We start from the raw sequence: 25,667 nt of genomic DNA on the forward strand, positions 1-25,667 counted from the left end.
CATTAGGGTACTAGAATAATTTGCTAGTAAATAACTGTGAGAAACTTGCACACAAATTTATAATGTGTTCTATTGTTATTTCCAAATTACAAAATTCAACTAAATTACCTCCCTTGTGGAATATGCGTTAAAAAGACAATTGCATATGAAATCATTCCAATTATAACATCACCTTTTTTTACAAAATGTAGTGTTGTAAATGTACCAGACAGAGAAATCTAGCACTGGAAAGCACATGATATTTTGCTGTCTTGTGTGTGAGGAAGTCTTATAAAGTTACAACATACACAAAGAGTGTTTGCACCTCGGTCTGAACCAGTTGGAAGATATATCTCTCAACAATTCAAAATACTGACACATAAACATACTTACCAAGCTGACTGCACTGATGATTTCAGAATGAGATATCAGTGTATTCAAATTGTCCAACAGTGTCTGGCTGAATACAATCTGCATCTGATCAGCGAAGGAGGACTCTGTCAGAACCCTGCTGTCACTCTCACTGACATAAAAAAGAAAGCAGTTCCATTGTATTATTTCAGAGAAATCCTGTAGACTAAACACTGAAGGGAAACCAGGCTGAAGTATTGAGTATAATATGCTTTTTATCAGATTTCCAAAAAGGTAGGATATGGAAAAGGTGTTATACATTATCTGTATCCCAGCATACCATTGGAATTTTTTGTGGTGATATATGAATTATAAGATATATAACAAAATTCCACTGCTAAACCCTATACTTTGATGAAGATGTTCCAGAAGTCAGAAAACTAGCGTAAGTTTCTACTGACAATATTGGTGGTGACACTGTGAGTATGTATACAGGAGCCACTCAAGTCTTACCATATACATATATAAGAAGTACAGGAACCACTTAAGCCTTACCATATATACATAAAGTACAGGAACCACTCAAGTCTTACCATATATATACATAAAGTACAGGAGCCACTCAAGTCATACTATATATACATAAAGTACAGGAGCCACTCAAGTCTTACTATATATACATAAAGTACAGGAGCCACTCAAGTCTTACCATATATACATAAATTACAGGAGCCACACAAGTCTTACCATATAAACATAAAGTACAGGAACCACTCAAGTCTTACTATATATACATACAGTACAGGAGCCACTCAAGTCTTACCATATATACATAAAGTACAGGAGCCACTCAAGTCTTACCATATATACATAAAGTACAGGAGCCACTCAAGTCTTACCATATATACATAAAGTACAGGAGCCACTCAAGTCTTACCATATATACATAAAGTACAGGAGCCACTCAAGTCTTACCATATATACATAAAGTACAGGAGCCACTCAAGTCTTACCATATATACATAAAGTACAGGATCCACACAAGTCTTACCATATATACATAAAGTACAGGAACCACTCAAGTCTTACCATATATACATAAAGTACAGGAGCCACTCAAGTCTTACTATATATACATAAAGTACAGGAGCCACTCAAGTCTTACCATATATACATAAAGTACAGGAGCCAATCAAGTCTTACCATATATACATAAAGTACAGGAACCACTCAAGTCTTACCATATATACATAAAGTACAGGAACCACTCAAGTCTTACCATATATACATAAAGTACAGGAGCCACTCAAGTCTTACTATATATACATAAAGTACAGGAGCCACTCAAGTCTTACCATATATACATAAAGTACAGGAGCCAATCAAGTCTTACCATATATACATAAAGTACAGGAACCACTCAAGTCTTACCATATATACATAAAGTACAGGAACCACTCAAGTCTTACTATATATACATACAGTACAGGAGCCACTCAAGTCTTACTATATATACATAAAGTACAGGAACCACTCAAGTCTTACTATATATACATACAGTACAGGAGCCACTCAAGTCTTACTATATAACATAAAGTACAGGAACCACTCAAGTCTTACCATATATACATAAAGTACAGGAACCACTCAAGTCTTACTATATATACATACAGTACAGGAGCCACTCAAGTCTTACTATATAACATAAAGTACAGGAACCACTCAAGTCTTACCATATATACATAAAGTACAGGAGCCACTCAAGTCTTACCATATATACATAAAGTACAGGAGCCACACAAGTCTTACTATATATACATAAAGTACAGGAGCCACTCAAGTCTTACCATATATACATAAAGTACAGGAGCCACTCAAGTCTTACCATATATACATAAAGTACAGGAGCCACTCAAGTCTTACCATATATACATAAAGTACAGGAGCCAATCAAGTCTTACCATATATACATAAAGTACAGGAACCACTCAAGTCTTACCATATATACATAAAGTACAGGAACCACTCAAGTCTTACCATATATACATAAAGTACAGGAGCCACTCAAGTCTTACTATATATACATAAAGTACAGGAGCCACTCAAGTCTTACCATATATACATAAAGTACAGGAGCCAATCAAGTCTTACCATATATACATAAAGTACAGGAACCACTCAAGTCTTACCATATATACATAAAGTACAGGATCCACTCAATTCTTACCATATATACATAAAGTACAGGAGCCACTCAAGTCTTACCATATATACATAAATTACAGGAGCCACACAAGTCTTACCATATATATACATAAAGTACAGGAGCCACTCAAGTCTTACCATATATATATAAAGTACAGGAGCCACTCAAGTCTTACCATATATACATAAAGTACAGGAGCCATTCAAGTCTTACCATATATACATAAAGTACAGGAGCCACTCAAGTCTTACCATATATATATAAAGTACAGGAGCCATTCAAGTCTTACCATATATACATAAAGTACAGGAGCCACTCAAGTCTTACCATATATATATAAAGTACATGAGCCACTCAAGTCTTACCATATATACATAAAGTACAGGAGCCATTCAAGTCTTACCGTATATGTATAAAGTACAGGAGCCACACAAGTCTTACCATATATACATAAAGTACAGGAGCCACTCAAGTCTTACCATATATATATAAAGTACGTGAGCCACTCAAGTCTAACCATATATACATAAAGTACATGAGCCACTCAAGTCTTACCATATATATACATAAAGTACAGGAGCCACTCAAGTCTTACCATATATATATAAAGCACAGGAGCCACACAGGTCTTACTATATATACATAAAGTACAGGAGCCACACAAGTCTTACCATATATATACAGGAGCCATTCAAGTCTTACCATATATACATAAAGTACAGGAGCCACACAAGTCTTACCATATATACATAAATTACAGGAGCCATTCAAGTCTTACCGTATATATACAGGAGCCACTCAAGTCTTACCATATATACATAAAGTACAGGATCCACACAAGTCTTACTATATATACATAAATTACAGGAGCCACACAAGTCTTACCATATATACATAAAGTACAGGAGCCATTCAAGTCTTGCCATATATACATAAAGTACAGGAGCCACACAAGTCTTACCATATATATACAGGAGCCACACAAGTCTTACCATATATACATAAAGTACAGGAGCCATTCAAGTCTTACCATATATACATAAAGTACAGGAGCCACTCAAGTCTTACCATATATATATAAAGTATATGAGCCACTCAAGTCTTACCATATATACATAAAGTACAGGAGCCACTCAAGTCTTACTATATATACATAAAGTACAGGAGCCACTCAAGTCTTACCGTATATGTATAAAGTACATGAGCCACTCAAGTCTTACCATATATATATAAAGTACATGAGCCACTCAAGTCTTACCATATATACATAAAGTACATGAGCCACTCAAGTCTTACCATATATATATAAAGTACATGAGCCACTCAAGTCTTACTATATATACATAAAGTACAGGAGCCACTCAAGTCTTACTATATATACATAAAGTACAGGAGCCACTCAAGTCTTACCATATATATATATCAGAAGTACAGGAGCCACTCAAGTCTTACCATATATACATAAAGTACAGGAGCCACACAAGTCTTACCATATATACATAAAGTACAGGAGCCACACAAGTCTTACCATATATACATAAATTACAGGAGCCACTCAAGTCTTACCATATATATATATCAGAAGTACAGGAGCCACTCAAGTCTTACCATATATACATAAAGTACAGGAGCCACTCAAGTCTTACTATATATATATAAAGTACAGGAGCCACACAAGTCTTACTATATATACATAAATTACAGAAACCACTCAAGTCTTACCATATATACATAAAGTACATGAGCCACTCAAGTCTTACTATATATACATAAAGTACATGAGCCACTCAAGTCTTACCATATATACATAAAGTACAGGAGCCACACAAGTCTTACTATATATACATAAAGTACAGGAGCCACACAAGTCTTACCATATATATACAGGAGCCATTCAAGTCTTACTATATATATATAAATTACAGGAGCCACTCAAGTCTTACCATATATACATAAAGTACATGAGCCACTCAAGTCTTACCATATATACATAAAGTACAGGAGCCACACAAGTCTTACCATATATATACAGGAGCCACTCAAGTCTTACCATATATACATAAATTACAGGAGCCACTCAAGTCTTACCATATATACATAAAGTACAGGAGCCACTCAAGTCTTTTTTTATCTTTCAAAAATTTTTTATTTTCTTCCATACATATGCATACACGTAGCAATACATAATATTGGTGTATATTTAATCGCATTAATTACACTTTTTCATACGCTTAATAAAAAATTCGCTCATCAATACATGAAGTATACCTCAGATGCAGTTTCGCCCCAATACATTAAATCGTGCAATCGTATAAAATGTTCATCACGATATCATATTATCTCATTGTGTAATGTGGCTGATAGAATATACTCTTTTATATATATATATATATATATTTTTATTGTGTTGCTATAGCTATTTGTGGTATACCTCAGGTAAGGATATTGCCATATTAGTTCAGAAGAAAACTTTTTATACATATAGATATACAAAAACCAAAAAACAAAAACATACATAAAGACTTCTTACATGCACAGACTCATACTTTAACAGTAATAGAGTTCTAAAAGTAACAATAACAAGTTTTTCTTTTTTTGATTTGTTACGTTACAAGTGCTTTCAAATCAACCCATCGTTTTTCAAATTTTTGGACAGTCATATTTTTCCTATGAATGTACTGTTCAATTTTGTAATGTTTTTCCAGTTCCATTTTGAATATAAATAGAGCAGGCAGATGATTTTTATACTTTTGCTTGTATATGTGCAATTTTGCTAAAACAATAATTAAGTTTATGTTGTTTATTTCGTTGTCCGTTTTCCCAAGGATAACATCTGAATTAATCAAACTCAGAGTTTTCCCGGTTTTGTTTTCTACCCATGTGGTGAATTCTTGCCAAAATTTTGTAACAAGAGTACATTCCCAAAACAAGTGGATTATTGATTCTATATTTGCTTTACAAAATGAGCATACAGGCGAGTTAATTACACCTATCATACGCAGGTATTTGTTTGTGCTAATGATTCTGTGAGTAATTCGGTATTGGAACCATTGAAGTGTTGAGTCCGAGGTTAACTTAAATATTATAAAGTTAATCTTTTCCCACCAGTATTGATTTTGATGTATATCAAGTTCAAGTGACCATTTGACTTTGTATTTATCATTTGTAGATAAATCTTTAATAAAAAGATTATATATCGAGAGTCCTCGTTGTTTATTTGTTAAGATGTGATAAATGTACTTTTGACAATGTGGAAGTATAATAGTGGAATTATAATTTCTCAGAAAAGGCCATTTAGACAGAATGGTATTCCTGATGCCATAAAACTGAGTTAGTATTGGTGAAAAAGAAACTTTTTCGCAAAATTCTTCATAGTTCTCAATTAATTTACCTTGGTCATTACATAAGTCATACACATAACATATCCCTTTTCGTGACCATTGTTTAAAATGTAAGGTCTTGTTATCAATCTTTATTTCTGGATTGTGCCACAAGGGACGATACAAAACACTTTCTTCGTTGCATGGAAGGTACAAAAAACAATGTATATTTTCAAGGACTTCTTTCCAGAACAGATTTTTAATAGATTTCGACTTTTTTCTCCAATAGTCCGCCCCATATGAAATAATAGTAAATTTTGATTCGCCAATCACTTCTTCAAAAAGGTAGGTCCATGAATTCTCATTTGTTAACAGGCGTTTTATCCAGGATAGTTTCATGGATTTAATGAAAGCATCAATTTGAACCATTTTAAGACCGCCGTCTTTGTAATTTTGAACTATCAGGTTTCTCGAGATTCTGTCGTTTTTCCTGCCCCATATAAAATTGTATAAAAGTCTTTCTAGGATTTTTACAAAGTCCTTATCAGGTCTTGGAATACTTATAAATAAATGTGTTAATTTAGAAAGAATGATGCTTTTAACAACTGTAATTCTACCTATTGGACTAAGACACCTCTTTGACCATATGTGAATGAGAGTTTTAATTTCTTTAAGTTTGTCACAGTAATTCAAGTCAGCAAGCTCTGACAGATTCGGACTAAATTTCACTCCTAGGAAAGTGAATGGTTCATTTGACCAAGAAAGGTTATTATTAGCACATATCCTATCCGTACTTAATTTTTTAGTTCCAAACCATATACACTTTGTTTTTTCGATGTTGGGTTTTAACCCAGAGTATTTGGCGTATTGAGTAAGAAGATCTAAAGTTTTCTTGAGTGCTTTGTCTGAGCCATCTAATGTGAGACCAGTATCATCAGCATACTGCGATAACTTGAATTCTTTATTACCGACTTTGATGCCTTTTATGTCTTTATCATTTCTAATTAGTATGCCAAGTATCTCCACACACATAATAAAAAGATAGGGTGACAGCGGATCGCCTTGTCTACATCCTCTACCAATATTAAAAAATTGAGAGAAAAAACCATGTTGTGTAACACATAAAGATGCCTTTTGGAATAAAGTATGGATAACATTTTTGAGATAATTACCAAAGTTAAAATATGTTAAAACCTTTGTTATGAAGTTCCATGAAATAGAGTCGAAGGCCTTTTCGAAATCTATTAATAATAATAAACCAGGTATCTCCTTCTCTTCTGCATATTGCATTAAGTCATAAATTTGTCTAACATTTTCACCAATAAATCTACCTTTTAAAAAACCCCTTTGATTTTCATGTATTATACTGTTTAAAACATCTTTTAATCGATAAGCAACTGCATTAGAGAGTATTTTATAGGAAACATTAAGAAGAGATATTGGTCTCCAATTTTTTAGGAGTTCTCTAGGTTTATTACCCTTAGGTAGTAGAGATACAACGCCTTGCTTTTGTGTAAGTGATAACTCGCCTTTTTGAATACCCATAGTTAAGGAGTTCGTGATAAAAAACTTGAGATCAATCCAAAAGAACTTATAGAATTCTGTTGTAAACCCATCTGGGCCGGGACTTTTGCCATTTTTAAGACATTTAACTGAATGAGCTAGTTCTTTCATGGTAATTGGTCGATCTAACTCTGATTTAGTTTCATTGTCTATTTTAGGCACTTCATAATCCCCGAGAAGAGTATCCAAATCAACTTCTTCTAATTCATTATCTTTACTTGCATATAAATTTACGTAAAAGTTTTTTATTTCGTTCAGCAAATCATCTTGATCGCTTATAATTTTACCATCCCCCTGGATTATTTTTGTGATATTTTTATTAACATAATTACGTTTTTCTAAGTTACAGAAGTATTTTGTGGGTTTTTCACCGCTTTCGATCCACTGAGCCTTTGCTCTTATTAGCAGCCCATTCATTTGATTTTCCCGGAGGTCCTCTAACTCGGACTTAAGGTCAGTTAAAATCTCTACTAGAATATGATTAGGGTCAATGTTGTCTAGAGTTAATTCTTCAGTGACTCTGATAAGGTTTTCCAATTGTATCTGTCTTTCCCTATTTTTCCTCTTCTTTTTAGAGCAATAAGATATAGTCATGGATCGTATATTCAGTAAAACCATTTCAAAAAATAATTGGTCATTGAGTGATGACTGAAACATAGATGGGTCTATCTCTGGTATATTTGAAATATTATAAACCGGCAGAGCATATTCTTGTTTTGTTTTCAAAATGGTTTCTTTTACTTTATTTATATAAAGAGTATCTTTCAGGAGGGAGTTATTAAACTTCCAGAATCCCCTACCGCGTTTAAAGTCAGATATTATTATTTGCAAGGTGATTGCTGAGTGATCAGTTTTGTAGCCTGGAATTATATCTGTTTTACCTATGTTTGTTAACAGCTCGGAAGAAATAAGGAAAAAGTCTAGTCTGGATTTTTTTATAGGGTTCTTTTTAAACCAAGTGTAGCATTTTAAATCTGGATTTTTGACTCTCCAGGGGTCTACAAGGCCGAAGTCATTTGCAGTGTTTTGTAGCTCTTCACTAGCCCTAACATTATTTCTCGAGTTATAGTTAAGACAGTCTAAATCATAATCTTGAACCATATTAAAATCACCACATAAAATTATAAATTCTTCCTCTTTCTCTAATATTTTTCCTTTCAATGTTTTGTAAAAATCTGGATCATCTCTGTTTGGTCCATAGACATTCACTAAAGTAATTGTAAATTTATTTTCTATCAATATATTCACTAGTAAATAGTTACCATCTTTGTCTGCATCAACAGAGATTAATTTGTAATCAAAATTATTATTTATTAAGATACACACTCCCCTCGAGTTATGAGTACCATGACTGCATAAACACTCATATCCCCACTGCGATCGAATTAATTTTTCATCTGATTCTGTGAAGTGCGTGTCTTGGAGACAGTATAGAGAGAATTTTTTTTTCCTTAAATAATTAAAAACATCTCTACGTTTGTTTGCATCCCGCAGTCCCCTGCAGTTTAGACTCATAATATTAACACTATCCATTTGGGTTAATTTTAAATATGATGTTTACATTAGAACAAGTTTTCATGGCGGCAACTAAATATACTACTTCTTTCACACACTCATACAAAACAAACAAAGACAAAAAATATATCATTCTAATTCCGTATTTCACACACTCCCTCTTCATCGACTCTTTCAATGAAGCAAGAAAAGTCATATTGATATGACGTACACTTGGAGGTTCACATACTTTGTGGGGACCAACTTGTATTTAATTAACTTATTGAATATTCAACCTTTGATTGAAGTTTGAATTATTCATTTTAAAAATAATTTGTAGAAAAAACAAAACCGTCTTGTGTATTCAGATTATTCCACACAACTTATTTAAATCAAGGCTAGAATGACTTCTTTTTTTTTCCTTCAGAGCTCCAAGGCTCAGGTATGTCATCTATTATATTGAGTAAGAATTTACATTAGACCCTCCTGTACTTTTACATCACATATACATGGTTTCTTTGTTTGTAAATACGATAGCATATATATTGACTATCATAGTAGCAATGTCAAAAACGTCGCCAGATGGCACTGACAACTCTATTTTTAGAAAAGGTAGTTTCAATATTGCTAGACTATCTATTGTTCACATAAGATAAGTATTTCACATCGTATATATACACCGGGATCTTCCCACTTCATTAACAATTGTGGGCTAAAATAAAGTCTCAATAGACAAAATATACCTTTCAGAAAGAGGAGAGATAATTGTCTATGCGACCAGTCATATTCTGAAAGTTAGACTTACTTAAAACATAAACGTTGTCATAAATATTATCATGAAGTGTGTAAAGTATTCAGTCTCAATGCCGGTTTGTTTTGACCGGAAACCATTGCCAATACCTTCCTATTCACCATTCCCGGAGAGTTCCATAACACAAATAAAAGCGCCATTTTTGAAGTAAATTAACGTCTTGTAAACTGAAAACATGTGGGGAGATAAACGAATAAATGGAATAAATTGTTATAAACAAAAGTTGTTTTGTTAAAGAGGACTAGATTTACTCCACGACACACGCGTGTTCGTCCTTCATTCACATTTACGTTGTACTATCGCGAAATCTCGTCCATTGGGCACTTCAGGAGCCACTCAAGTCTTACCATATACATGTATACATAAATTACAGGAGCCACTCAAGTCTTACCATATATACATAAATTACAGGAGCCACTCAAGTCTTACCATATATACATAAAGTACAGGAGCCACTCAAGTCTTACCATATATACATAAAGTACAGGAGCCACTCAAGTCTTACCATATATACATAAAGTACAGGAACCACTCAAGTCTTACCATATATACATAAAGTACAGGAGCCACTCAAGTCTTACCATATATACATAAAGTACAGGAGCCATTCAAGTCTTACTATATATACATAAAGTACAGGAGCCACTCAAGTCTTACCATATATATATACAGGAGCCACTCAAGTCTTACCATATATACATAAAGTACAGGAGCCACACAAGTCTTACCATATATACATAAAGTACAGGAGCCACACAAGTCTTACTATATATACATACAGTACAGGAGCCACTCAAGTCTTACTATATATATATAAAGTACAGGAGCCATTCAAGTCTTACTATATATACATAAATTACAGGAGCCATTCAAGTCTTACTATATATACATAAAGTACAGGAGCCACTCAAGTCTTACCATATATACATAAAGTACAGGAGCCACTCAAGTCTTACCATATATATATAAAGTACAGGAGCCACTCAAGTCTTACCATATATACATAAAGTACAGGAGCCACTCAAGTCTTACCATATATATATACAGGAGCCACTCAAGTCTTACCATATATACATAAAGTACAGGAGCCACACAAGTCTTACCATATATACATAAAGTACAGGAGCCACTCAAGTCTTACTATATATATATAAAGTACAGGAGCCATTCAAGTCTTACCATATATATATAAAGTACAGGAGCCACTCAAGTCTTACCATATATACATAAAGTACAGGAGCCACTCAAGTCTTACCATATATATATAAAGTACAGGAACCACTCAAGTCTTACCATATATACATAAAGTACAGGAGCCACTCAAGTCTTACCATATATATATAAAGTACAGAAACCACTCAAGTCTTACCCTTTATATATGATGGAGTCTGACACGTAGGTAGTCCAGTCTTGGATGATAGAAACTACTTTGTCTCTCATTGTCTGGGGTGAGACCTCTTTCGACAATGCAGCAAGTACAAACACATTCTCAGGGTACTGTAACATTGAAAACAGGCAACTAGATATTACACATAAAATATTGTAAGATGAACCTCAATAAATATAACTTTATGCAGAATTACCATATGATCTCAAAATCAGTTAAATATTTATTAAAATTTATTATTTTCTAATTTCTGCTCATCTGTTCCAGGTTTATACCACTAGACCAGACAATGTAGGCTGGAGCACTATGACAAGATTGATACTCACAAAACCAGGATAACTAATATGATCAGATTAATATTACAATATCAATTTAATCAGAAGAGATTTTCAGCTATATAGGTCATCGCATTTACAATGAACAAGGATGGATAGTATTGCAACAGCAATACAAAGTCCCCTGCCTGAACCAGGAGTGCAACTATTTATTTTCCCAATTTTTTAAGCTATATGTGTGATAGTGATCATGTATACCAAGTTTCGTTAAAATCGGAGTAGTACTTTAGGATTGTCCGGACAAGCCTCAAACAATGAGAAGTCGGCGGCCATTTTGAAAATTGGTTTTTCGGAAAAAAAAAAACTAGGATGCACAACTACATGTTATACTGATCATGAATACCAAGTTTCGTTAAAATCGGAGTAGTACTTTAGGAGGAGTTGTCCGGACAAGCCTCAACCAATGAGAAGCCAGCATCCATTTTGAAAAATGAATTTTGGAAAAAATAAATGTGGAATACACAACTAAATGTTATACTGATCATGTCTACCAAGTTTCGTTAAAATCGGAGTAGTACTTTAGGAGGAGTTGTCCGGACAAGTCTCAACCAATGAGAAGTCGGCGGCCATTTTGAAAATTGGTTTTTCGAAAAAAAAAAAATGGGATGCACAACTACATGTTATACTGATCATGTATACCAAGTTTCATTAAAATCGGAGCAGTACTTTAGAAGGAGTTGTCCGGACAACTATTGCGTGACAGACAGACAGACGGACGGACAGACGGACGGCCGGCCAGACGGACGGCCGGACAGACGGACGGACGGATGGAGGGTAAACCTATAGTCCCCCCCGTTTTTCAAACGGCAGGGGACTAATAATACAAACTCACCTGTCCCAGAACTGTAAGGATCAGCGAGGCAAGACTGAATGCTGTCTTGTTATCCGATGTCATAAAGGGCAGGAGAACAATACATCCGTTACCTAGGACTAGATTCTCTGTTCCCTGAAAACAATACCAAACATTGTTATCAAAGTTAATGATGGATTGGGGTGTGGTTTTGTCTAAATAGGGACAATATTCTAAAAAATACTACAGTATACAGACAGTGGTATACAAAATGAAATCAGGGTTGCTAGGGGTTGGGGACAGAGCAAACTCCCCAATGACACTCAGGTAGTGGGCAATATTGAAGTATTCTTGACTTAGCCCTTTACTGGCAATGAAGTACTTCCTGTCATATTACTGTAATGGGTAGCTTATGTAAGCCTACTGTCAAAGTTAAACCGTATTTAGGGGGAAGTATAGAGGCAACAATGGCCTTTACAACCAACATTTTCAATAGATGAAGATTTGAAATACAAAATTTTGCATATATAATCATATTAATCTGTGATGATATAGATTTTGAAAGTGACCAAACATCATCTGTACGACAGTAAGTTACTGTGATATAATGTAGGATACTGTCCAGACCTCTTACATATTGGTAGACTGGAGGAAACTTTTTAGATATCAGTACAATTTGTGTATATCATTAGTAACTTGATTTATTTTAAAGAAACTAATGAAACATTTCCTACGTTTCCAGTGAGAACTTCAAACACATTGTAGAAGTCTGATGTCTCTGTAGTGTCCCTCCAACCTCTATATATGCTGAGTCCATGGTCACAGTCCAGAGGATTTCCAGTAAATATGCCCTTCGTGCTTTGACTGGATGGAGAGTGCAGCACCAGCAATTTGTGGTGGGGATAGGGAACAACAGCTTTGTCTTTAAACGTTCCTAATAACACATCAAACATCGGTGTAATTCTACATCCTAAATAACACATCAAACATCGGTGTAATTCTACATCCTTAATAACACATCAAACATCAGTGTAATTCTACATCCTTAATAACACACCAACATCAGTGTAATTCTACATCCTTAATAACACACCAACATCAGTGTAATTTTACATCCTTAATAACACATCAAACATCAGTGTAATTCTACATCCTTAATAATACATCAAACATCAGTGTAATTCTACATCCTTAATAACACATCAAACATCAGTGTAATTCTACATCCTTAACAACACATCAAACATCGGTGTAATTCTACATCCTTAATAACACATCAAACATCAGTGTAATTCTACATCCTTAATAACACATCCAACATCAGTGTAATTCTACATCCTTAATAACACACCAACATCAGTGTAATTTTACATCCTTAATAACACATCAAACATCAGTGTAATTCTACATCCTTAATAACACATCAAACATCAGTGTAATTCTACATCCTTAACAACATGTAACCGGGGATATCAAATAACCACTTGGACATGATTTGTTTGTCGTGAGTTCTTTATTTTGACAAGTTCAGTAGGTTAAAACACCTACACTCTGTAACAAACATAAAAGACTAAAATTACACAAAGCACATACATTGCAAGATACAATCAAGGGAGATAACTAGCGAATCACACTAGTTATGCTAAACACGAAATATAAGCTATCTGGACACATGTAATTACATTTAACTAAGATATTAACTTTGTAATAATTATCTTTACAACTATCTTATTGAAATTACAATAAATATAGATCATATACATTTAACATGAAATTTATCTTTGAGACGAAAGATCTACTCTAGTACAAATCACCTATAAAGAGATTTGTATCAACATATATAAACAAACTGGATTCTCCCATAATAAGTTACACAATATTATAATTACAATACACTAAAAAGGTATTCACCTGTGTATGGCACAGAGCCGTTTCAACCTCATATCATCACCAGTATTCCATGTTTCTTATGACAATCTAAAAAATGCATAAAAACAGTTCTTTCTAATAATACTGCAGATCTGTACATATATAATAGATTAATTTAACCATTACTCACTTATATATATATATTACTGAAAAATACTACTCTGTATATACAAAGTTACAATTCAAAATAGAGATTTTGAATAAAGATAATAATTTAACTTAAATGCCAAACTTATAAAGTTCATAGCAAATCTACAATATAAGCTAGTTAGATACAATACATTGAAACAGTAATAATTCACTAGAACCATAACTTACCTATAAATTCTCTGTCTTTCGGTCCTTTGTCACAAATGTCCGACTCAATATATGTATAGGTCTGATCAGTTTGGCAGACTGTAGAGAACTAACTTCCTTACAAAGAGATTCCCGCCAAACTGACCAAAGGCTATTATAATATCTTGACCAATAAAAAGTATAGAAACCTATCACATGTACGTCATGTGATGTATAAAAATATAACTATACAGGTAAGGTAACTTAAAAATAGACATACAGGTAAGTCAGCAATAATCACTCCCTGTAATCTATAACACACAAACACCTCTTCTGTTACACACACACTGAACAATATGGGCACAAATAAACAAATAACACAAGTCAATAAAATATATACATACAAATTATATAAAGCATGACATTAATCACCCTATTACATCCTCCCCTGCTTCGAAAAATGTCGTCCTCGACATGGGATGTATAATGGTTGATAATAATCTTTATGAAATAGTACAAGTATACAATTAATGGAAAACTATCAACACTAGTACTGCAAATGGACAAAACTCAAGTTTTACCAGATACTATGTTAAGTAGTGCTGAGACAACTCTATCATCCTGCCCGCTCAGAGCTCCATCTTCCACCAACTCTGATAGGAATCTTGCGCGTACTTTCCACTCGGGCTCACTGGCCTGTTGCCTCATGATATATTGGTTGCCACGTATCCATGCAGGTTTCACCTTAGTACGCTGCGACCTTCTAGGCACAGTAGAGGTTTCCTGACTATCTGGTTCTGGCTCCGCTATCGTATCTGGCACCGGTTGCTCAGTTTCCAAACTAGGCTCATCTTCAGGACCTGTGCTAGTGGCTGATCCGGATAGGATGTTGTGTCTAACATCACTCGCAACCACTAACACTTCCTCCCCCTCTGAAGATGAAGTGGACCCTTCGTCAGAAGAAGGCACCTTCCTAGTCATATTCTTCCTCGTTCTCGGGATGGGAACCGGTTTCTTTGGTGGTATGGGTGGAGTTGAGTCCTGTTTAGTACTACGTAGGTATCCTATGGGTAAGAGGAGGTTCCTATGTAATGTCCTAACCCGTCCCTCACCGTTTTCCTTCCTTACAACATATGTTGGAATTCCGACATGGGGCTGGTCTATGACGAGGTATGGCTCCTCTTCCCACTTGTTAGACAGCTTATGCTTTCCGTCAAAGGACACGATCTTCACCAGAACACGATCACCCACATTTAACACCGCTTCTCGTACTCGTTTATCGTAGTATTCCTTTTGTCTGGTTCTCGCCTTGTCCAAACCTTTTGTTGCAAGCTCATAAGCGCGCACAAGACGGTTCCTCAAGTCCTCTACATATGAAGTTAATGACTTCACTGGAGGTCTGGTATCAAGTCCAAAGGCTATATCAATTGGCAGCCTTGGATTTCGCCCAAACATTAAAAAATATGGGGTCTGTCCCGTTGAATCTTGTCTCGTACAGTTGTACGCATGGACCAATGAAGAGACATGTGCCTTCCAGTTCTGTTTCTGTTCCTGTGATAAGGTTCCCAACATACCAAGGAGCGTCCTATTGAAACGTTCGCAAAGACCATTACCCATGGGATGGTAAGGGGTGGTGTGCGACTTGTCGATTCCAGTAAGAGAACAAAGTTCCTTCAGTAACCGACTCTCAAAGTTTGGTCCTTGGTCTGTGTGGATCCTTCGAGGAAGACCATAGTGTACAACAAAATGGTTGAAGAATGTCTCTGCGGTTGTCCGTGCAGTCTGGTTCCTCGTTGGTATAGCTACGGCGTACTTGGTAAAATGGTCGGTGATGACGAGAATGTTTTCGATTCCACCTTTAGATGTCTCTAACGAAAGGAAATCCATACATACGAGCTCTAAAGGCTGAGAGGTGTTGATGGATACAAGCGGAGTACAGATCCTAGCTGGTGTCTTCCGAAGTAAACATCTAGCACAACTTCTTACCCACTCGTCAACATCTTTCGTCATTCCAATCCAGTAAAATCTCTCCCGAACTAAGGATAAAGTCCTGTCGCGTCCTTGATGCCCAAAGTCATCATGCAACATGGTGAGTACAGTAGAGATTCTGGACTTCGGTAGGATTATCTGGGTCTCAACGTCAGTATCTTTCATTACGTCACGGCACAACACACCATCTCTGATTCTAAACTTCTCAAAGTTTTTCATCATAGCCTGATGTCCAGGTAAAGGAGGCAGATCCTCTCGACGCGGTTTAATTCCAGACTTCACAAATGGAATCCAATATCCAATAAGGGTGTCACGCATCTGTTCCTCCTGTAGTCCTGGAATAGGATGAGTAGTTGAAGATGGTATATCCAGAGGTACCTGTGCCGACATAGCAATGGTCTCAATGTATGGAGTGACACCGATGCCCTTGCTAAGTGCTTGGATAACATCTTTGGAGATCATCTCTGAATCTGCGCTGAGTGAAGGGTGTCTGGACATGCTGTCAGCATCAGCATTGTTGATACCGGGTCTGTACTGGATGTCGAAATCATAGTTGGCCAACGCTGCTATCCATCTTTGTGACGTAGCATCAAGCTTAGCAGAAGACAACACATATGTCAGAGGATTGTTGTCCGTGATGACAGTGAAAGGGCAGGCGATGAGGTAGTCCGAAAACTTGTCTGTAACTGCCCATTTCAAAGCGAGGAACTCCATTTTGTGCGCTGGGTAACGTCTCTCAGCTTTAGTCAATCCTCGACTAGCATATGCTATCACCCGCTTTACATCATCCTGGTACTGGTATAATATGGCACCCAATCCTAATCCAGAGGCATCCGTGTGGAGAACAAAAGGCTTCGAAAAGTCAGGATAACTTACAATTGGTGGTCCAGTAAGACTTGTCTTGAGCTCCTGAAAAGCCTCTTCTTGTTCATCTTCCCATATCCAGGGATGTATGCCTGGGTCCTGCTTCTTAGGCTTCCGTCCTCTCTTCTTTTCAGGTGGGGTCATAAGGATAGTAAGAGGTCGGGCTATGCGTGAAAAATTCTTGATGAAGCGGCGGTAGTATCCGACAAAACCCAGGAATTTTCTCACATCGTCAGAATTTTCGGGACGTGGCCATGATGTCACTTTCTCAATCTTCTCGGGATCCGGCTCTATTCCATGCTCTGACACTATATGGCCCACATACTTCACCTTGCGACGGAATAAAGAACACTTGTCTGGTGCAAGCTTCATCCCACAATCCTCTAAGCGCTTAAACATCACCTCTAGGCGTTGTAGGTGATCCTCAAAAGTCCCAGAGAACACTATCACGTCATCAATGTAAACAAAGCAAATCTTTGTATGTAATCCCTGCAATGCCTCTTCCATCAGCCGTTGATAGGTTGCCGGGGCGTTCGCCAATCCAAAGGGCATACGGGTGTACTCGTAGAACCCAAATGGTCCTACGGTAAAAGCGGTACGGTCCTTATGTTCTGTATGAAGTTCAACCTGATGGTATCCTGACTTCATATCCACAACTGAAAAGAATTTGTTACCAGCAAGCGAATCCAAAGTCTCATCAATGCGTGGTAAGGCATAAGCGTCTTTGACAGTCCTCTCATTTAACTGACGGTAATCCACACAAAGACGTAGCTTTCCATTTTTCTTCCGAACAAGTACAACATTCGATGACCATGGGGAATGTGAGCGACGAATGACTCCAGCAGCTAGTAACTGATGTAAATGGGTCCTCACTTCGTCAAACATTGACGGTGGAATACGTCGACATCTCTGTTTAAAGGGTATGTCATTAGTAAGCTCAATCCTGTGAGTTACTAATGATGTATGGCCTAAGTCTGTATCACCAGTAGAGAAGATATGGCGATGTTGCTCCAAGAATTGTCTCCCTTTAGCTATCTCCTCCTCTGACAATCCCTCTGTACATAACTCTACTTTCTCCAGCACATCCTCTGAAGAATTCACCTCTGTCTCCTTGGTGATATCTTCAACTGTAACGGGCTGCATCTCACATAGTAGAGCTCGAGGCTGTATCGTTACAGTTGATGTAGATAGGTTGGTGATGTGAACCTTGACAATTCCCTTACTATCATAGTGATAGGGAACTAGAGATGGGGTAATATCCAAGTCGTCTGGTATACAGGATCCTGGAGTTGGTTGAAGAAGAGCACAAACACTGGGGTAGGCTAAATTCTTCTTAGTGAACCCATCTACGGTTACCTCAGAGTTAGCAGGTATGGTTACTGGTTTATCTTCAGCACTTCTAACAACAGCTAGACGATGATTGTGCTTCTCTAACTCCTTGTCCCGCAGTGTCATACATCTGAAAGCCAAGTACAAAGGTGTTATGAGTCTTGCTTTCTGTAAGAATGTCCGTCCATATTCATCTCTTACGCGTTGTAGCATCACAGTCAAAATGTTGGTTCCCACAAGTACAGGTACTGTGGTGTTATAGGGGCTATCCGGAACCACAAGGAAGATACCATTCTCAATCCTGTTATCTTCATCGCTGAGACCTGTTCCCTCCAGACTGATAGGCACTTCTATGAGTCCTTGGTATGGCAAATCCTGGCCATCAGCACACTCCACCTTCAGGACAGTATCCAAAGATTTTAACTCAAGGTGACTAAGATGTTTGTCGTAGAAGTTACGGCTTACTGTAGACACGGTAGAGCCTGAATCCAAAAGGGCCTTAGTCTGGAATCTGTCAATGAAAATGGTGGCTTCGGTAGGTGGTCCAAGTAAATCTGGAGGTTGTCTGATGGTCTGGTTCCGTCGTCCATTATGGCCTATCGTCCCCCCCTTGATGATGGCCACTGGGAGTTTAAAGGTTTCCTGGTATGATCCAACCTAACCCGACATCCCAATGCAATGTGCCCTCTCTGATGACATCTATAGCATTCTGGCTCTTCTCTGCTATCCTGGTCATTGTCCATGGCAGCAGTAGGTTCCTGTTGATTGTAGCCAGAGTTCGGTTGATTCTGATATACCTGCTGAGGCTGAAAATAATTCCCTCTAGACTGGTCGTAGGGATGCTGAGGATTCTGAGGTCGTTGGAAATCCCTCTGCTGAAACATCTTATTCTTCTTCGGCTTGTTCTGTTTTTCCCGACTTCCCTCCTTAAGTGCCTTGACATCCGCAGCCAGCTGTTGTACAATCCCCTTAATCTCCTTCAGTCCTCCCTCCTCAGCTGAAGGGGTGTCAACAGCTGCCATAGACTTAGCTACCCGTTTCTTGGTTGTCTTGTCCTCTGTAGTCCTCTGGTTCTGATCTTCCTCGAACCTACGTATGGCAATTCGAAGCTCATCAAAGACCTTGTTGCGATCCAGCAAATGTGCAGTCACATCCTTCAATGGAGACCGAAGACCCTGCCACAACATAGTGCACAGCATATCATTAGTCTTTCTGGCATCAACTTGTCCACCTTCTACAGCTTTGGAGAGTAACGTCTCAAGTCGGCAGCTCCATGACGACACACTTTCATCAGATTCCTGTCGAGCACTGAAAAACTTTGCAAGATACATTTCACACTTCACCACCATTCCATATATGCTATCCATCTTCGCAATAACTTCTCCTGTTGTGACGGATGCTGGCAGAATAGATCTTACTCTAAGAGCTTCTCCCTTCAGTGAACTCCTGACAGCCTGTGCTACTGCATGCTCAGGATGCCCTTCTCTAATTATACACTCAACTTCTTTCCTCCACACATCATAGGGAACATCCTTCTTGTCCTTGTCACCCGAGAAATGTGAAATCTTGGGGAAATGCTGAATGGCAGAGGTAGTATACTGCGTCTGAATCTCCTGCTTCACGCTTGCCTTGCTATCTTCCTTGCTTTCCACATCTTTCAAAACCCGATCTTTCATCCATGCCTGAAAATCTGCAAGGGAATCAAGCTTCGGTTTGGTCTTCATCGTCTTAAAATGTGCTACCAACTTAGTCACTTCCTCCTCTGTCATCTCATCCAAGTCCGACATAATGTATGGAATAGTTATACACAGTGCAAATAACCAAACAATGAACATCAAAAGTCACAATTGAAAACAAAGGTTTTCAAACAGAATCAAAATTTGTGAAAAACAAAATTCAAATAAGATGCAAGAAGATATAGTTTAAATGCTGAAATAAATCAAAATACTGAAATAAATGAAAGTCCAATCCTGAAAAAAAATATCAAGCAAAAGACAAGTTCTACTTATGTAGACATGCACAGTATCTGATACTTACCTGTCTGTATAAAGGATTGGTATATTCAGTATCAACAGCAACAATGTTTATATCAAAGTAAATTTAAGTAAACACTGTAAACAGAAAATAAAGCCCACAGACAACACAGTCACACACAAAAACCACTCAAAGAATCTAAGATTAAATCCTAATTATAATGACTAGTTGCGAGTAACAACTAACTAAGAATAACAACTAATTTAATCTAAAGTAGAAACTAATCTGAAAATTTTAAATAAGGGAGAAAAAAATGAAAAAAAAAATTGCCAAATTTCGGAGTAAATATGAATTGAAACAAAAAAAATAAACAAAAATAAACAAAATTATTATGAAAATTCAATAAGACAATCTAATCCAATTCCAACAAAAAATAAAGCACACAAAAAACCAATCAGTCGCGGTCAGGTCTAAGTCACTGTCTTGCTATCTACCGCAGAAGGGAGAAATACAAGCGTGAATTACAACAGAAATGTATCCAAAAAAAAATACAGCCAATTTCTTCTAACTCTAAGAATTTTCCTAAGTGAATTTATAAAAAAATATGAAATACCAGTGATATAATCAAACAAAAAATAAATATGAACACAATCAATCAAAATCTACAAGAAAATACAACTATATTCAATACAATTCTATATCAACTTCAACGTTACATGCCCCATATCAATAAATTAACAAATTGGGATCACATGCAAATTATTATAAACGACGTGAAAACAAATGTCAATATTATTCGAACCAAATGTCAATATAAATACGAACTGGCAAACAATGTCTCAAGTAAACACAGCTTCTGCAATTTCTGATTAATGTTTATTGTCAGCAAATACTACGAATTACCTTGTTCTTCAGCTGGAAACGCCAAAATTTCCAAAATAACTATCCATAGAATTTCAAAACACACAATATGCCGCCATATTGGAAAGTCTGAATCACTAAAGTGATTGGATCAAGCAGGGCAGCACATCTCAGCAAGAATGACATAAATTGAGTCTCCGTCCTATGGACGCTTGAATATACACACGTGAAACACACTGTCTGAAACACAGTCGGTGACGCTTGTACTGTCGATGAATATTCCTCACTGGGGGCTCCACATGTAACCGGGGATATCAAATAACCACTTGGACATGATTTGTTTGTCGTGAGTTCTTTATTTTGACAAGTTCAGTAGGTTAAAACACCTACACTCTGTAACAAACATAAAAGACTAAAATTACACAAAGCACATACATTGCAAGATACAATCAAGGGAGATAACTAGCGAATCACACTAGTTATGCTAAACACGAAATATAAGCTATCTGGACACATGTAATTACATTTAACTAAGATATTAACTTTGTAACAAGAGGCCCAGAGGGCCTGTATCGCTCACCTGGATTTCATGAGATATGAAACAAGAATGATGATTAAGTATATTGTCACTGGTATTGCTATGTCAATATATCATAGGCATTTTATATGGGTACGCGAGGTTTTTCTGCCAAAAATGCATTAATCCATGAAATGAAATTGACTTTTGGCGCAACCCCAGATGATACCACACAAATGTGAGCGATATCCATTGTTTAGTTTCAGAAAAGAAGTTGTTTAAACCAATTGACCCCTTTTGACCCCGCCCTCTGCACCCTGGGGTCAGTTCCTTCCGTTATAAAATTTTGAATCCCTAACCAAAAGGATGCTACCAGTCAAATATGAGCTGTTTCATAGAAGTTGTTCATATCAATTTAGCCAAATTGACCCTTTTTGGCCCCACCCCTAAGTCCCCTGGGGGGGGGGGGGGGGGGGGTCAACCCCAAAATTTGTACAATTTTGAATCCCCACCCCATGACCATGCTACCATACAAATGTGAGTGATATATCCATTGCTTAGTTTCAGAGAAGAAGTTGTTTATATCAATTCTGCCAAAATGACCCCTTTTGGCCCCGCCTCTTAGCTCCCCGGGGGTCAGCTCTGTCATTTATACAGTTTTGAATCCCTACCCCGGGGGTTGAAGCAGGCAAATATGAGCGATATCCATAGCTTAGTTTCAGAGAAGAAGTTGTTTATATCAATTTAGCCAAATTGACCCCTTTTGGCCCCGCCTCTTAGCTCCCCGGGGGTCAGCTCTGTCATTTATACAGTTTTGAATCCCTACCCCGGGGGTTGAAGCAGGCAAATATGAGCGATATCCATAGCTTAGTTTCAGAGAAGAAGTTGTTTATATCAATTTAGCCAAATTGACCCCTTTTGGCCCCGCCCCTCAGGCCCCAGGTAGGTCGGCCCCACCATTTGTACAATTTTGAATCCTGGCCCCAAAGGGATGCTCACAGTCAAATACGAGCAATATCTATTGCTTGATTTCAGAGGAGAAGTTGTTCATATCAATATAGCCAAATTGACCCTTCTTGGCCCCGCCCCTCAGGCCCCCGTGGGGTCAGCCTTACCATTTGTACAATTTTGAATCCCCACCCCATACTGATGCTACCAGGCAAATATGAGCAATATCCATTGCTCGGTTTCAGAGGAGAAGTCGTTTATATCAATATAGCCCAATTGACCACATTTGGCCCCGCCCCTCAGGCCCCCGTGGGGTCAGCCTCACCATTTGTACAATTTTGAATCCCCATCTCATAGTGATGCTACCAGGCAAATATGAGCAATATCCATTGCTTGGTTTCAGAGAAGAAGTCGTTGATATAAATATAGGTATATTGACCCATTTTGGCCCCGCCCTCAGGCCCCCAGGGGGTCAGCCCCACCATTTGTACAATTTTGAATCCTCACCCCATAGTGATGCTACCAGGCAAATAGGAGCGATATCCTTTGCTTGGTTTCAGAGAAGAAGTCGTTTATATTAATATAGCCAAATTGACCCCTTTTGGCCCCGCCCCTCCGACCCCTGGGGGTCAGCCCCACCATTTGTACAATTTTGAGTCCACACCCCATAGGGATGCTTCTGACAAAATTTCGTCAAATTCTGATCAGTGGTTATGAAGAAGAAGTCAATTGTTGACGGACGGACGGACGACGGACGGACGGACGGACGACGGACGACGGACGCAACGGTATGGCATAAGCTCACCTTGGTCCTTCGGACCAGGTGAGCTAATAATTATCTTTACAACTATCTTATTGAAATTACAATAAATATAGATCATATACATTTAACATGAAATTTATCTTTGAGACGAAAGATCTACTCTAGTACAAATCACCTATAAAGAGATTTGTATCAACATATATAAACAAACTGGATTCTCCCATAATAAGTTACACAATATTATAATTACAATACACTAAAAAGGTATTCACCTGTGTATGGCACAGAGCCGTTTCAACCTCATATCATCACCAGTATTCCATGTTTCTTATGACAATCTAAAAAATGCATAAAAACAGTTCTTTCTAATAATACTGCAGATCTGTACATATATAATAGATTAATTTAACCATTACTCACTTATATATATATATTACTGAAAAATACTACTCTGTATATACAAAGTTACAATTCAAAATAGAGATTTTGAATAAAGATAATAATTTAACTTAAATGCCAAACTTATAAAGTTCATAGCAAATCTACAATATAAGCTAGTTAGATACAATACATTGAAACAGTAATAATTCACTAGAACCATAACTTACCTATAAATTCTCTGTCTTTCGGTCCTTTGTCACAAATGTCCGACTCAATATATGTATAGGTCTGATCAGTTTGGCAGACTGTAGAGAACTAACTTCCTTACAAAGAGATTCCCGCCAAACTGACCAAAGGCTATTATAATATCTTGACCAATAAAAAGTATAGAAACCTATCACATGTACGTCATGTGATGTATAAAAATATAACTATACAGGTAAGGTAACTTAAAAATAGACATACAGGTAAGTCAGCAATAATCACTCCCTGTAATCTATAACACACAAACACCTCTTCTGTTACACACACACTGAACAATATGGGCACAAATAAACAAATAACACAAGTCAATAAAATATATACATACAAATTATATAAAGCATGACATTAATCACCCTATTACAAACACATCAAACATCGGTGTAATTCTACATCCTTAACAACACATCAAACATCAGTGTAATTCTACATCCTTAACAACACATCAAACATCGGTGTAATTCTACATCCTTAATAACCCACCAACATCGGTGTAATTCTACATCCTTAATAACACATCAAACATCGGTGTAATTCTACATCCTTAACAACACATCAAACATCAGTGTAATTCTACATCCTTAATAACACATCAAACATCAGTGTAATTCTACATCCTTAATAACACATCAAACATCGGTGTAATTCTACATCCTTAATAACACATCAAACATCGGTGTAATTCTACATCCTTAACAACACATCAAACATCGGTGTAATTCTACATCCTTAATAACACACCAACATCGGTGTAATTCTACATCCTTAATAATACATCAAACATCGGTGTAATTCTACATCCTTAATAACACACCAACATCAGTGTAATTCTACATCCTTAATAACATATCAAACATCAGTGTAATTCTACATCCTTAATAACACATCAAACATCGGTGTAATTCTACATCCTTAATAACACACCAACATCAGTGTAATTCTACATCCTTAATAACATATCAAACATCAGTGTAATTCTACATCCTTAATAACACATCAAACATCAGTGTAATTCTACATCCTTAATAACACACCAACATCAGTGTAATTCTACATCCTTAATAACATATCAAACATCAGTGTAATTCTACATCCTTAACAACACATCAAACATCAGTGTAATTCTACATCCTTAATAACACATCAAACATCAGTGTAATTCTACATCCTTAATAACACATCAAACATCAGTGTAATTCTACATCCTTAATAACACACCAAACATCAGTGTAATTCTACATCCTTAATAACACATCAAACATCAGTGTAATTCTACATCCTTAATAACACACCAACATCAGTGTAATTCTACATCCTTAATAACACACCAAACATCAGT

At 36.8% G+C, this 25,667-nt stretch overlaps 1 protein-coding gene and 1 long non-coding RNA gene across 3 annotated transcripts in view; both read right to left on the reverse strand.

The window, feature by feature from the left end:
- The window catches only part of LOC117323870, a 69,832-nt gene that overhangs the window by 22,697 nt on the left and 21,468 nt on the right, over positions 1–25,667 (reverse strand). Inside the window, exons 7-10 of the mRNA XM_033879374.1 lie at positions 12,971–13,170; positions 12,279–12,392; positions 11,094–11,221; positions 373–502 (exon numbers count right to left, since the gene is read on the reverse strand). Of these exons, the coding sequence (XP_033735265.1) occupies positions 373–502; positions 11,094–11,221; positions 12,279–12,392; positions 12,971–13,170 (572 nt within the window). The remainder of the gene's footprint in view (positions 1–372; positions 503–11,093; positions 11,222–12,278; positions 12,393–12,970; positions 13,171–25,667) is intronic.
- Positions 13,692–24,642, reverse strand: LOC117323880. 2 transcript variants are annotated; one of them, XR_004531844.1, is made up of 5 exons: positions 24,295–24,642; positions 23,959–24,024; positions 21,501–21,851; positions 14,148–14,213; positions 13,692–13,787 (listed from the first exon to the last, which is right to left on the reverse strand). It is a non-coding gene; the product is annotated as an uncharacterized LOC117323880 (long non-coding RNA). The 2 variants fall into 2 exon arrangements; XR_004531843.1 differs by having other exon boundaries at positions 23,959–24,642.

The sequence above is a fragment of the Pecten maximus genome, chromosome 3 (genome assembly GCF_902652985.1).
Source record: "Pecten maximus chromosome 3, xPecMax1.1, whole genome shotgun sequence".
Lineage (NCBI taxonomy): Eukaryota > Metazoa > Mollusca > Bivalvia > Pectinida > Pectinidae > Pecten > Pecten maximus.